General features: G+C 54.2%; 1 protein-coding gene across 1 annotated transcript in view; it reads right to left on the bottom strand.

The window, feature by feature from the left end:
• Window positions 1–14,778, bottom strand: part of LOC128271179 (protein Shroom) — a 120,013-nt gene that overhangs the window by 56,783 nt on the left and 48,452 nt on the right. The window contains exons 4-6 of the mRNA XM_053008621.1: window positions 9,195–9,756; window positions 8,018–9,016; window positions 6,898–7,956 (exon numbers count right to left, since the gene is read on the bottom strand). Coding sequence (XP_052864581.1) covers window positions 6,898–7,956; window positions 8,018–9,016; window positions 9,195–9,756 — 2,620 coding nt within the window. The remainder of the gene's footprint in view (window positions 1–6,897; window positions 7,957–8,017; window positions 9,017–9,194; window positions 9,757–14,778) is intronic.

The following is a 14,778-nucleotide window of genomic DNA, read 5'->3' on the forward strand; positions in this document are numbered from 1 at the left end:
CTGGCGCCCCCGGGGGTGGCCGGGCATTATTAGCCAGGGGTACAGCGCAATACGATCGCCGGCTCGGAGGCCAGGACCGTTCCTCTTTCTCCTGCAGACGGCTGCCCCGACGACGACGATGGGTGCTTTATTGATTTATGGAGTTCGTTCTGCGGCCTCCGAGGTTTCTCCGAGGTCCGGGCGCGTGTCTTTGCACTTTCGCGCTGTTTGCGAAGCCCGAAAGACTTGAAAGTGCCAGCGGCTGAAGATCATTTTCGATTTGGTTCAATCCGTGTGCCTTTTCCTTTTTGCGCCTGAATGCGTAGTCGTTGGTGAGGCCACCGATCGGGAGTTCGGTTGGAGCCTGCGGCCAACAACAAGCCCAGTCCAATGCTCCCTGGCGCCCACCTGTGGACAAAACACGCTCACTTTCTGCCACCAGGTCCCCGATGGGTGGCGAATTTACGGCGCGAAAACAAGTCGCGCACAACAGGTGATGAAATGGACTCCCTTTGAAGCGTTCGCGATCGGAAGGAAACTACTACGGAGAACTCAACGCTACAAAAGGAACTACATGAAGAAGGTTGGGCCATCAACGTCTTGGCAAAACACGCGTGAATCCTGACAGGAGTTTGAAACCAATTAAGCACCCATCAAGTCGGTTGCTTTGCGTAACACTAGGCCCCAAGAAGCGTGCAACCACAATCAGCACCGATCGAATGCCGATCATAATTAAGATCAGTCCGCCCCAGCCGTTCGATGCGAAACCTCGAATTACCGAGTCGGAATCTCGAAACCTCACAGTCCGACACGAGGCATAGTGTACTAAATTCCAGTTGCATATTATCATCTCCCGGGCCTCAGTTCTCTCTGGCGGGAGGCCACAGATATCGGTCGGCTGTTGGGTTGGGATTTTTCGGGTCAAAGAAATAGTTGCACGTTTCGGCCGCGGTCTGCTGACGAAACCCCGGGCGAGGGCGCCGCGAACGGTGCGAATTATGATTTTTTAATATTCACTCTTTTTCGATTACCGAACCCCGCGCGGAGGGGCCAGCGCGACAGTGAAAACCATAACGAATCGTGTCTACCGAGGAGTCTGTCATTCGGTGGTGCTTTTGGGACAATCAATGTTTCATTCGGAACTTCGGGGCTTTGGGAGATGAAGAAAAAAGAGAGCCGCGTAATATGTCATGGTCCCAAACCGCAACCGATTGCGAATCGGGTTTTCTCAAGGCCGCATGCTCAATGCAAGAGGGAAATGCACATTGCTAGAGGTGCGCTGGGTCACTAAAGGCACTAAATTACAGGGCACGGAACAAGCGCTACGGTCCGCAGCGAAAAGTGATCATCGGGTAACGGTGAAAAGAGGGCATCATCGTTATCATCGCATCGATCGATCAGCAAACACCATCTCGAGAGTAGCTCGTGGCCTGTTCGGTAGCAGAAAGACGCCAGTCTAGAAAAGCTTCTAAATTATGTGGCAGTGGACGCGTTTCCATTTCAAGTGAAGAAGTGCGATGATAAATGGCTACCGTCAACACCTGGACTGGAAGACGAATGATCTTTCTGAAGCGAAGTGAATCTTGTAGACGAGAATTCTCTTCAATTGGACAAACTGGCGTTCTGTTAACCTTTTAATCTTTGGAACATATTTTTGCAAGCCAAACCAATTAACCAAGAACAGATCATCTGTCTGCGTTACACAGATTCATCGGTTTCGAAGCGAAAGACTTCAGTTCGAACCTCGACCTTCGAAATTAAGTATCAAACTTAAAGTTCTCCTTTCTCTCCGCTCTAATAATAATAAACGACAAAAAATGCCAGGATTTTCTACCACACCAGATGGGGTTGCTACACTTTTGGTTCCTGTCTGGATGCTTCGAGTGTCCAAATTACAGACAGTTAGCTATTCCGGGAAGGCATAGGGAATCGTGCAAAAGTCACATTGGTCTACATACATTACAATTGACTGAATGGAGTAGAAACTACAATTGGCTAACGATGAAAAAGTCCACCAGTTCCCGTCTAAATGAAGATGGAAATGAATCATCCATCGAATTTTAATGTTTTCGCACCACGGCACCGATCGCACACGGCGTCGCACGCCAAAGCAGAACCGATTCACTTTCAATTTCCCACTCACCACCGGAGAGGCCACCACCGTATCCGCGTGTTCCGATACCTTCCGATCCGAAACCCCAACGGTATCACCGATTGGATGTGGCTAATTTTTTGCCTCCCATGCGCGGCCACACGCCGCAGGCTCTAAAAGCCCTCTGCCCACGGGCAACGTTTTAACGAACCGCACATGCAACGAGCACAACAAAAAACCCACCCAACCCGGCACTGTCACCCACTCGGTGCGCTCGGATCCTCCAAAATGCCACCAATGACGTATGGCGGACCGCACGAAGTAAACCGTAAAGTAGTACAGGCCACCGCGTTGCACCGAAACACAAACGGAAAGCGGTCTGCGGGGGCCCGTCAGGCCCGGCCCGTGATGGGTTTCCTCGATTCGTTGCAGTCGCGAAGCTGGGCTGGCGGTTCCAATAAATTGCAGTTGCAATATGTTTACAATTTAGCCGCCGCAACACTTCATAAAACTTGTTACGCTATCAAATGCGACCAACACAGGGAGGGCGGCCCGTTGGGGCCACTGGGCCCGGTGAGTGATTGTGGATTTATTTGGGCGCCACGGTTCGGCCGACGGGTGGGCCTCCTCGTAATGCCGCCGTTTGAAAGTATCGAGTGCCGCCGGCGACGAAACGGGCCATAATTTACGCGGGTCGCGCCTGTGAAGGGAGCTTGGCGACCCACTGGACACTACCCTGCTGGACTGGGCCGAATCAGTTGTGAGGACGGTCACACTAGTCAGCGAGGTGTGAAGTGATAAGCTTTGCACTTCGGTTCGCGCGCGCTGGCTCTAAATTGACACCGCCGGTTTGGGTTGTCGTCCGCGTAAAGTACTCTGTCGCGAGTGTGTCCCAGCCTAAATGGGCGATAACTACGCTCCGGTGGCTCCCGGCTGTGGCGCTAGCTAACGAACCGACTGACCAACGCGCGCCGCCCGCTTTAGAAGGGGGAACGAAACCGTGCCCATATATTTTGCGTCTCCTGACAACTGGACGACGCCGACCGGAGTAACGCACGCTGGCACGTGGGCCCTACGCAAATTGTTGTGACATACGCGGCGTGGGGTAGAATGTTGCCATTTTAGCGGTGCAGCGACCGTAAATCGATTGACCTTTTACGTTGCTTCGCGTGCCGCAGTTTCCCGAAGGAGCTTAAAAATGTGTCGAAGAAACGAAAGTAACGCTTGGTAACGGCATCATGTGAGGTGTGCACGGATTGCATACCTTTAGGCGCGAAGATACCGCAGCCACTTTCACGCTTTTCAAACTGGAATTTGAGACTCACAATCGAATGGTATCGAAATTGTCCAATTGACTGTAGAAATAAGAATTGAGGCCTCAATTTTATTTTCAGCCCCACGTTAGCAGTTTGCCACCGTTTGCCCTTCAACATTCCGGAGGCCCATAATCATTTCGGAACCAAAAGCACCAGGGTGAGGTAAGTGCCCCAACAAAATGCCATCTGTTACGATCTGCCGGTGTTTACTCGGGGAAAGATCAATTGCAGTGACCTCCGGAACCCCTCTACAGGACGAGGGAGTGACATTCTTTGATTTTATTATGCTCGCCAGGCAACATTGTATCGGGCTCCTTCATGTAAACAACATGCGTACCCTCGTTTGAATCAGCCTGCCGCAAATGCCAACCAGCACCAGCGGTAATGGTGCCCTTTTTCCCTACTAAACGGGCCGCGGGGCGTGCTACCGCCGCGGAAGCCGTCGAACGTTCCGCGCGCGCGCTCCAGTTCCATAAATCGTTGCCGCCCCGCGTGACGATAGAAAATCGTGTATTGCTACATTCGGCCATCGCGGAACGCTGGGCCGAATGAAAATGGTTAATGTCACCGCGGAACGAGCCGCGGCGCGGTGTGTGGGGGTCAGCCAGCTGGCTTTCCCGGGGCTGGAACCCGACTGTCCGAGGCCCAAGGATTGGCACATGGACACGGGAAAGTGTGATGCGCTGCCCGCGCGCACACTGACAGTGATCGGTTCGGGCGACGACGCTTCTTCCTACGGTGGTGATGGTCACCAACGGACCGACGATCGTCCGGGAACGGCACGATCTGCCACTATTATATCATTTGACAAGCCGCGAGACCATTTGGACGGCACGTCCACGGAAGTGAGGGTGCCGCCACCGCGTGCTCGCCGTTGTCACTTTACGCCATCCAGCCAGAAGCAGCAGCAGCGCCGTGTCGCTGGGGAACAAACAGATGCCGCACGCCACAGAACGGGCGTTGGGGGGCACCGACAAGCACATTTTCCATCCTCACGATCACGATTGCCAAACGGCGGTTCTCCGGCTCCGCTCCGGCGCCTCACCGGCCATCCATCCATCCATCACGGGCGTGAATGGGAGGAAAACTGGGCCCATTCTGCCGGCCGCGGCACAGGCCGGTATTGGTGGTGTAGATTACGATTTATACACCGTCTCGTCGAGTGCATCTCAGTGCTGGGTCGCCGAGGGTTCACGAAACACGAAACATGACGATTGTTCCACGGAAGATCAGAAACCGCCGTCGCCGACAAAGCGGTCTGCCCTCTGCGTGATCGACTCTAATTCATTAGTTGTCACTACCGTGGGGGCAAATGCATTGTGCAAAGGGATGTTGGCCGACACGGCGGGAGGTCGCTCTGTGAACGCCGTGGTTTACACAATTTCGAGCACTCTGCTGTCCGAGAGATGAATTTGTTTTTAAATTGACCAACACACGCCAAGCTCAAGTTGGCCCCTAGAGAACCGTTAGACTGCTCTGTTTCAAAGGGATTTCTCTCCACGGGTTGGCGAGTTAAATGATGCTCATCATCACCCGCTTTAAGTCATCGATAAAACATCGATTTATTATCGGCCTACAAAGTAGTTACATTCTCCTGAACAAGGCTGGCATCGTGGCCACCTTGAAGCAAGAAAGTATGAAAAAAATTGGTATCCTTCAAAACAGCATCCCGCATCCGATCGACCGAACGTCAACCAATCGGCGGAACGGGGCCGGGCCCCCGGGACGATAAAGTGCAACAAATGTTGCAGCCATTAATTGGTCGCTCCCTCCGCTTCCCGGGCCCGATGTCGGACCGAAAAAGGAAAGCCAACCCGGCGCGCGGTGCGGCGCGGCGCGAAGAGTGGAACGATAAAAATCTAACCATTTTACCATAAGCGCGCGCGCCTTGCTAACGGTTTGTGATTTATTCTCCGTTCATTTTTTTTTCCTCCCTTGCCATCGCCTGCCATTGGCGTATCCCAGATGGGCGCGTGATAGGGCAGGAAGGTCGCTCCGTTCTTTGGACACGGTGTTCGGCGGTGCCCCCCCACGGCCAGTGCTTGAGCTGCAAATGATTGCACTTCCCGGCAACAACGACGAAAAACAACACGGTGAGGAAGTTGGGAACCCGGTCTGGCCCGGCCAGTGACACAGCACTATGGCCGAGAGCTCCGCCTGAGCTAAGAGGCACGGCCAAAGATAACGTTTCTTCGCGGGGAACGGACGAAAGCCCGTCACGAGTTTGTGCAAATTTTTCGCCGGCCACGCCGTTGCTCCGGTCCGCGGCACGGAGCTAATATTTATGGCAACCTAATTATCGAGGGCGCCCCCACTGGGGGTGCTATAATTAATCAGCCGATATTCTAATGGGGTCAAAAGCTTAGGGCCCTAAGGACCGGCGACGGTGTCGTCGGAAGGCGACGCCAAACTGGATTGGAACGTGCTCCGCTGCTCGTTGTTGCTCTAGAGCGTGCGCAATTCGCGTCCCTCTGAAGGGGGCCACCACTCGGCAGCACACAAAAGCAGCCTCTTGTCGGATCAATTAATGTCAATGTGGAGAGAAACTTCTTACAACAATCTCTCACCGTACACACACAATGTGCAAGGCACACAGCTAACATCATGACCGATCAAAGTGCAATATTAATAGGTGCTTAGATTTGATTCCGCCACGTTCATGCTTCGGATTTAACAAGGGGCGCCGCCGCCGCAACGGTTGACCATAATTTGATAATAATAAATTCATGCCCATTAAGAATAGGTCAACCCCGTCCGCCGTCCGTGCGGTGGGCGGTCTTGCTGGAAGAGTAGACCCCGCGGACCCCGCGGACCCATAGATACAAAATCTACTTAACCGTGGCCAGCAAATGCTTGTATAATGATTCAATTACAAATCGGTCTCTCTCGGTCTCACTTCACGCGCCATAGGCAGAAGGGCTTGCTGACGTAGAACATCGGCTTCGGAACCCGGTGGTACCGGCCACTGCATTCCCTCGAAGCCATTTGTCAGTCGGTCTAATAATTAAAGCAGGTAGCCCTCCCCGCCATCGACGGCACCGCACAATGATGTTGTTGCCGTTTGCATGTTACATTAATTATCTGCTTGTAGTCCCGGCCCGGCCCGGCCAAACATTTATTTTCATCACATAAAATGTCCACCCCATGTCCATATTAACAGGGCGGCCAGTGGTCGGTGTTCGATTGGCGGGGTTTGTCCTGTCCGACACTTGGACACATTAACACCCGGTACCCGGTGGCTTTTATTTATTGCAGTTTTGTGGCCGCACAACACTACCTTTTGGTCAAAAACATAGGACTCGAGTTAATCGCTTCGTGGCATGCGGCTTGATCGTGATCGCCACCAGCCGAGCAGACACCATTGAGATTGGAACAGTGTAAATCTCGTTGTAAATGGGCTCGATGTAGGAAATGATCCAATTTGATCGAAATTTATCGGATCGTAATTTCAGAAATCGATTATGTTTTAGGTAAAGATGTTAATTCAATAGATCAGAACAAAAAGCCTACCTTTTGCTTCCCATCGAGATGAGCTGCTGATGTTGATGATACTGCTGCTGATGTTGCTGCTGCTGCTGCTGATGTTGCTGTTGATGGTGATGATGATGCTGGTGCTGAAGGAACTGTTGCTGCATCTGCTGCACCGTTGCCTGCTGCCCGTTGCACTCGGCCAACGGTTGCACCGGCATGCGCGGTTTCAACGGTGGCGGTGGCGTTGTTCCGTTCGCCTTCAGCAGATACTCCGACACCGGTATCTGCTGCGAGTTGTGAGTGCGTTTGCGCACGGAAATGCGTGTATCCGATTGGCGACCGGCCACAAACTGTGGCTGCACCGCCGCGATCATCAACGCGGACTGTGCGGAGTGTACGGTCTGTTGCATCGGCAGTGACAGCCGGTGGTGCTCCTGCGAAGTGCGGCCACCACCAGCGTGCTGCTGCATTCGGTGGTGATGGTGGGCCATCACGCTCCCGATCGGTGCGTGTGAACTGAGCGAAGGAACCGTTTGCGTTTTGGCCATACTGGACGCCGGCCGACGGTGCCCATTCGCCGGTGGTCCATCCGCCGGCGAGGATTGTTGCGGTTTCTTCGGTACCACCGGTGGCACCGAAACACCGTTTGGAGTCTTTGCCGCGGCCGAGTTCCCTCCCGGGTGTCCCTGCTGCGGACCGGGTGGTGACAGATTTTCGAACGTCGAAGCCCGGTAGAGACTCTTTTTGTTCGTCTGACCAGCAAAACTGTTGCGCCGGCTGGCGGAGTTCGAACGGCTGTCACCGGAGTCACTCAGTTGGCGCATGTGACGCAAGATTTCCGGTGGCGGCGGTGGCAACGGTTCGTCCTGGTTGATGATCAGCACGTCCTCGGTCGGGTGAAGCAGCGGAGGCGGAGGCGGTGGCAACTCGGGGCTCGGTATTCGCAGCATCGGATTCTTCGGTGGCCGCTCGGGGACCCAATCGTCCAGGGCTATGATGGGTCCCATGATCATCGGGCCGAGCAGATCCTTGGACAGTTGCTGCCGCTGTTGGATCAGCTTATCACGGATCGATGAGTATTCCGAGGCGGATGAGGTTCTAAAACAGAGAAGGGCCGTTTAGTACGAGGATGGTAGAATCGAGGAGCGCGCCATCATACCTTCTGACGGTGGCCGCCATGTGAGCTGACGGGTACGGTACCAAACTGCCACCGCCCATCGGCACCATCGAGGCGCGGTTTCGCGGTGGTGGCGGCGGCGGCGGTGCTCCATCCAGGGACGAGATCAGTTCAAGACTTTCGCTCGTCATGGCGAGCGTCTCCGTTGGGCTGCTACCGGGTAGCCCATTGGTCTGAGCCGAGGACAGTATCAGCGTGGCGTTGCTGATCATTTGCTGCTGCTGGTGCTGCTGCTGGAGATGTTGCTGCTCTCCCAGCCCGGAAGGAACTACAACCTTGTTGAGCAAGTTCATCGTGTGCACGGAGGCAAGCTGATTGCGAAGGTTGTTCACCGCGAGCTTGTCGAGTTGCTGCTGAACGGCCAGACTGCTCGGTGGCGAGTAGCTACCCATCGACAGCGGGCAGCCACCGTTCGAGAGCTCCATCATACTTCCGGTGGCCGACGAGTAGGCACTCGATATGGAGGAGCGTTGCGAATGGACACTGCCAGGGGAAACCACCGTCGCCACCGATGACGGTGGTGACGACGATGAAGCGGATCCACCGGAATAAGTGCTTGCCCCACCCGGTGAGCCAGCGGAGCCCGTCGAAAGGTTCAGTGAGGTTGGCCGCTGGTGAATGCTTTCCCGGGCGTGCTGTTGCTGGCGCTCGAAGTACGATATGACGGCGTTCTTCTGGAACGCCTTCAGCGAAGGGTTCGAAATGCGGTGCGTTTTGCTCGGATCGAAGTACGTGTACCGCTGCTGCTGCTTGCCGGATGGCGACAGAGAACTGGAGTTGCCTACTGCAGCAGCCGCCGCAGCGGCCGCCGCTAGATTGAGCTGACTGAGCTGCGTCTTTCCGGGGCCGGCAGTGGCGCTGTTCAGGCTCGATGTGCTGCTGCTGTGCAGACTGATTCCGTGGTGTTGGTGCTGCTGTTGATGCTTCTCCAGTTCGTTTATTCGCTCCGCCACCGACTGCCAGTTGTGGGAGTTTAGTTGCCTACAAAAAAGAAGCGGGGAGAATGAAGATATAATTTGGGGCAAACTCGCTTTAAGTGAATAATCTTCGAAAAGCGATCTTTCGAACGGAAAGCCGGTCGGCCCGAAAATGTGTCGTTCAGCAACGAAGCGACGACCATTCACCGGCGGGCACCGATAAATTGTGCTAATATACTCACTTGAAATCGGTCATCGAGCCAGCGCCTCCGGCGGACGACCCGTTGCTGGTGCTTCCGCCACCACCACCACCAGCAACGCCAACGCCGGGTGGTTCCGTGTACGTGCTGATCGGAAACAGCCGATTATTGCTACGACTAGAGCGGCTGGTCGCGGATGCGGAACCGCCGGACGTCGTCGATCCCGTGGGCGATCCCGAGCCGGGTGCCGTTGTTCCACCCGTGCCCGTCGACGACGCAGCAGCCGTCGGTGAAGTCGGCGAAAGATTGTTGCCGTTGGCACCGTTCGCAAGCAAATGACTGTGTCGATGCTGTGGCTGCTGCTGCTGCTGCGGTGGTGGCCGATTATGGTTCTGCTGCTGCTGTTGGTGGTGGTGGTGAAGACTTTGCTGCTGTTGTTGGCGATGCGTCAGTGTGTTGAGTAGCGAGCCCGTCGACTGGGACACACCGCCAAGCGTCGATTGGTCATCGTTCGACATTCGTTCGATGTACAGGATGCTCTCGGAGTTGTGCCGCTGCGGCGTCCGGACGCGCGAACTGTGCGCAATCAGCTGCGAGGTTGAACCTGTCCCGGGGGGAAGGAAGAAAAAAGGTTGCCAAAAAAAAGAACGGTAAACTCAGAGGTTTGGCTTAGTCATCGGTGTGTCGGTCGCATATAAGTGCTGCGGACAAGTTCATCGTCTCATCTCAATGGGATTGTGCAAATATTTGCGCAATACTTTAGAGCGCGCGGCGTCCGTCCGTGCGTGACGGATTAAGTCGCACGGATTGCCGGATGCAACTCACATTCCCGATTCCCTTCTTTGTTTGGTGTTTAAACAGATCACTTCACGTCGCGGTAATAAACATGGGAGACTATAAAAAAGGACGGTGAATTCACCAACTTATGAGTTGCGTGAGGTTATGGGTATCCCGACGAAGGACACGGCAAATCAGTTTCCCATTTCCTAGTTCTGCTCCAAACGGCGTTCCAGAACGGCGGACTCGAGACAGTCCCGAGCTGGTCCCCCCCTCAACAATGGATACGGAAGTGGTGATCGAGCGCTGTTGGCAAGTAATTCGATCATTGTTTCGAGTGGTACCCTTGCGGCGCTCCAAAGTGATCGATCTCTTTCATCTCTTCCAGCTGACGGCGGCGGCCATTGCATCATTATCGCGGATCAGCGATTCGGAATTCTTGCACGCGTGTCGCCGGGGACGTTATGCGTCTCGGAGGAAATCGGAGCCGGCTGCGCCCTAGAGCGTTCAACCTCTGGTACCGATGGTTGACGTGCCGATCGTCGGCGTGTTGGCCTGCGGGGCGTATGCAAATTGTGCCCAGCGTCCCCCAACCGCGCGTTGTCGTCGGTTGATTGATTCATTGTTTCACTGCAAAGGATGTGGAGCGCCATCGACGACGACACGAGCGCAAAAGTGGAGCACTCGGTCCCCGATCGCGAAAGGGAAATTAGTCGACGAGCGGGTTCGATGACGTGAGTCTCGAATTCCTTCCCAGGACCGGGGCCCACTTCGGTGAAGAGTGGTGTCCCCGGTGAACCGTGAAGTGTACTTTCGATTTCACTCGACGCGACCGTAACCACAGCCGCCGTCGCCGCCGATGTCGGTCGAGCACTTTCAATGTCAACGCGCGCCACAACCTCGATCACAATGGACGGACGCCACGCTTGTGAACAGTGAAATGGCAACGGAACAACGGCAATAGCTCGCGGATGTAATACATTTGGCCCCCGGGACCGCGTGTGGCGGTGCCTTCTACGGACTGCTGGGAAGCTCTGACCGCCAACACCACAGGATCACACTCCTGTGTCGATCGCCCGCCTTGGGTGCCGAGGACACGACGGTTCGCTCATTAGCGTGAATCAATCATAAAACAGTAAAAGCGCCAGCGCGTGGTCGTCGAGGCGCCAACTCTACTGGCTAACAAATTAACGCAAGCCGCGAGCGCTCGCGTAATACGTTTGCGGCGTTTTACTTGACCACCAGGAGTCGCCCACTGAACCGGACCGGAGTAACAATAGATCCCGAACCCCCATCATACAAAAGTCCGCGTGTCCCGTAGATTCTAAATTACAATTATAGGGTGCCCGAAACCGGGACCGGAAATCGTTTGTGGCCGTTGGTTCGAAAATGGAATTAAAGCTGACGATAATTGCGCACCCGTCCCGAAGCCGAAGACGACCACGTCGACGATGTCCTCGAACTCTACGTGTGGCCGTCCGGTCGTGAGTGCGAAGGCGTTTAGTAATTCTTGTCCGCCCATACGCCGCCGGGACGCCCTTTCTTGTGCGAATGCACGGGCGAGGCTGTAATTCGCCATTTTACGACACACCGATCGCAAGAGAGCGATGGCGAGCGGTTCGCGGCGCGATGCAGTTCTTCCTCATTGGGATTCTAATGAGCTCGGGGAGACGGAGACGGCTTCTGGTTATAAATCTGTACGGATTGAAAATATTTACCAGAAGCGTCGCGTTAATTAGAATGATTAACGAAGGGCGCTTTATTGGCCGTCGCCGCCGCCATAAAAAGGCCTAAGGAAGTGCGATCGCGGCGTGTATGGTTCTTTCTTCGGTGAAAATAATCTATCGTACGTAGCGAAAGCGCACCTCGAGTGACGGATTATCCTGACTCGCTGCATCGCCGCGCACCATTAGAATGTCCTTCAAACGGCGCCGTTGACTGGTGGCCACGCCGTGATGAAGTTTATATGATCCTCCGTTGTTTTTTTGTTTTTAATTTTCTCATCCGTCCGCCGCCGCGAATCGATCGAGTCGCCAGCCCGCCCGCCAGAGGGGAACACAGATAGATCTATCAGACAATTTTATGGCGGAAATCGCGTTGATTGCAATGAGACCCCTCGCTCGGGAAGCGTGCAAGCAATTCACACCCCGTCGGTCCGGCGAGGACTGCTAAGCACTTCGGCGGACGGGACAAGTTCTTGGCTCGGGCTCGATCGATCGAAAGGCCGCCCTGTGCGAACGCCTCCTCCGTCGCGAGGTTCGTGTTTTATTGAGCGCCGAGTGTAATTGTTTTCCTTTCGCCCCTCGCAGGGGTCTGCAGCAGAGTGTGTGCGGGTTTCTTTTTTTCGCCATTGCTCACTTCACTGTGCCATAAAATGTGGTTTAAGAAAACACAAAAAAGGCAAGAGCCAACCCGGGCGGGCGGCCGCTGAGAAGTTATCGGAAAGTCATTTCCTACGCGTCCCGACTAAGTAGAAAATACAGCCCGACCGTCGGCTGTCGCACGGTTTACGTGAAATCCGTGGCCGCGAAGAAGAAGAAGATGACGAAAGCGGTTTGATGCACCTCGACAGTGATGGTCGCCGCACGCGAACCGCTGCTTGCTGCTGCTGCGCAATCGATGATGGATCGATGATCCTTCAATTTTGCTTAATCCCACGTTGCGGCACCGAAGAAATAATCCGCAAAATTATGGTCCATAAAATTTGTGATGAAAAACCGACGACCGACGATGGCTTGGCCACCGCCAGAGCAGCCCGCAGGTTGCACCGGAGCGATAGGAGTGATTTTTTTACGATGTAAGAACATTGGGCGCCGCAGAAGACAACCGTCGGCACGGCTAAAATCATAAGATTCGAAACAATTAAGTACCGCGACCAGCGGACCAAAACAATGTCGGACCCGGCCGGACCCGGGAAGAACCGCACTGGACCGGCCTATCAGTCGGCAGGGTGGTTGATCGGGCTGATGGTGGTGCCGGCCTCGGGAATGCTCATTAAAGGCAATCAAAGCGACGGAACAGGCCCCGACGACTGATTAGTCCCGGGACGGGAGTGTCGATCGTAAAGCGTGTGGCGACATTACAGGATCAATAAACTGCGTCCGTCCGCCAGGCCGCGCACTGCACTTAGTTGGTCTGCGCACGCGCAAATTTATGTTATCTCATTTCCATCAACATCAACCGATCGCGACTGGCGACGGCGGCGACAGCATCGGGATCGATCATCAAATCGGAACGGATTTTTGTCTGCGCCATAACTCGGCGGCGAGTGCATTGCAAAAAACAATCCCGGACTCTGGCGGACAATGGAATGTTCTCGAACAAAAACAAACCAAAAGCCGAAACACAATCACAGAATTAATTGTTTCTCGTAAAAGTTATTACACTATTAGTTAAAAAACGATTTGTCTTGCATCCGGCCCCTCAGGTTCCGGCTGGAGACAGCATAAAAGTAATTGCGCTGCGCGCGCTCGCTGCACATTAGAGAGGCGGCAGCGAGCTGCCCCTTTTTCCTGGAACATGCAACGCCACATAAACCATTGCAGTGGGGCCGCTCTCGTGGCCCGCCTCGTGGAACCGCCTCCCGGGAGTTGCCAAGCGTGGAGCAGCAGCGGCGAAAGAAGGAGCCCAGGAGCGTCACGAAAACGGCTGCCACCTGCCACACACACAAAAACCACCAAACGTTAATCTTCAAGGTCGTGGCCGCAAGCATCTGAAGGGCCTCGTCTTCCTTCTTGAGAGGCACACAAAAAAACCGGCGAGGCACCAAACCCAACAATTTGCGAAAACTCTGCCTCCCGAAATTGTGGTGCTCCGAAATCAGGCGCATCTTCCTGTGGGCGTCCAGGGCTACCCGGGGCCCTGAGGCCCTGCAAAATGGCACCAAACGTACAGGTTTGCGCCGATGGTTGCGCTCCACGCATTTGCGCGCGCGCGATCGTGGCGACCATCTTCATTCCTTTCTTCGCGCAAAAAAACGGGAGCAAGAGAAGAAGCATTCCCTCGTCCGGAACCTTGGAGTAATGCGCGCGCGAGAGAGAGGAAGATAGAGGGCAAGAGAGAGAGCGAGAAGTGCAAACTCGTTTTTGCGACCAAACCTGTTCTGACCGTCCTCCTACGGACCCGGCAGAAATCGTTCTCGTGCATCAACCAACCAGCGAACCAACCGAGCCAGCGGCTCATCTGGCTGCCCGGACCTCCGCCGATGGGAATGACTGCAGCCCACCGCGGCCCATGAAAGTGCATTCACTTCTGCTTTCGATAACGCATTCTCGACTCGCGGAGCGCAGGGGCAATGCCGGAGAAAAGCTTCCCCCGGGGGCCCAAAGATGGGGCTGGCTTGCGAGAGGCAGTTTTAAAGATCCTACACTCCAAGATTGAACCGCTTGAACCTAAACTTGCTAGCTTGTGCTCTGTGTCGCCATAAAGTTTTTATAACATCTGTCAATTTTTTTTTGGTTATTAATACTTAGTTCGCTGTAATACTGAATCGTTCAAATGGTCCAAATTTATCACCAAAAATTCACCAAAATATCACAAAAAAAAAAATAAATGTTCCATTCTGCAAACGTCGCGATCGTTACGCTTAACGTGCGGAACACGAGCTGGCCAACGGAAAAGGGTGATCTTCAAGATCGTACGATCGCAAGATTTCTTCCCGCTGGGATTGCTTGAAGCCACAAGTTTATATCAACAATCAGCCAATGACAAATGCTCTGGAAGCAAACATATCCGTTGTTATGTCCCAAATTCGGTCGACTGATCGAGAAATGGTATCACTTGGACTCATGCCAAGCTTAATAAGCCCCGAATTTCGATGGAGAACCTGTGTAAAACAATGGCGCTGCAT

Source organism: Anopheles cruzii, chromosome 3, assembly GCF_943734635.1.
Source record: "Anopheles cruzii chromosome 3, idAnoCruzAS_RS32_06, whole genome shotgun sequence".
Lineage (NCBI taxonomy): Eukaryota > Metazoa > Arthropoda > Insecta > Diptera > Culicidae > Anopheles > Anopheles cruzii.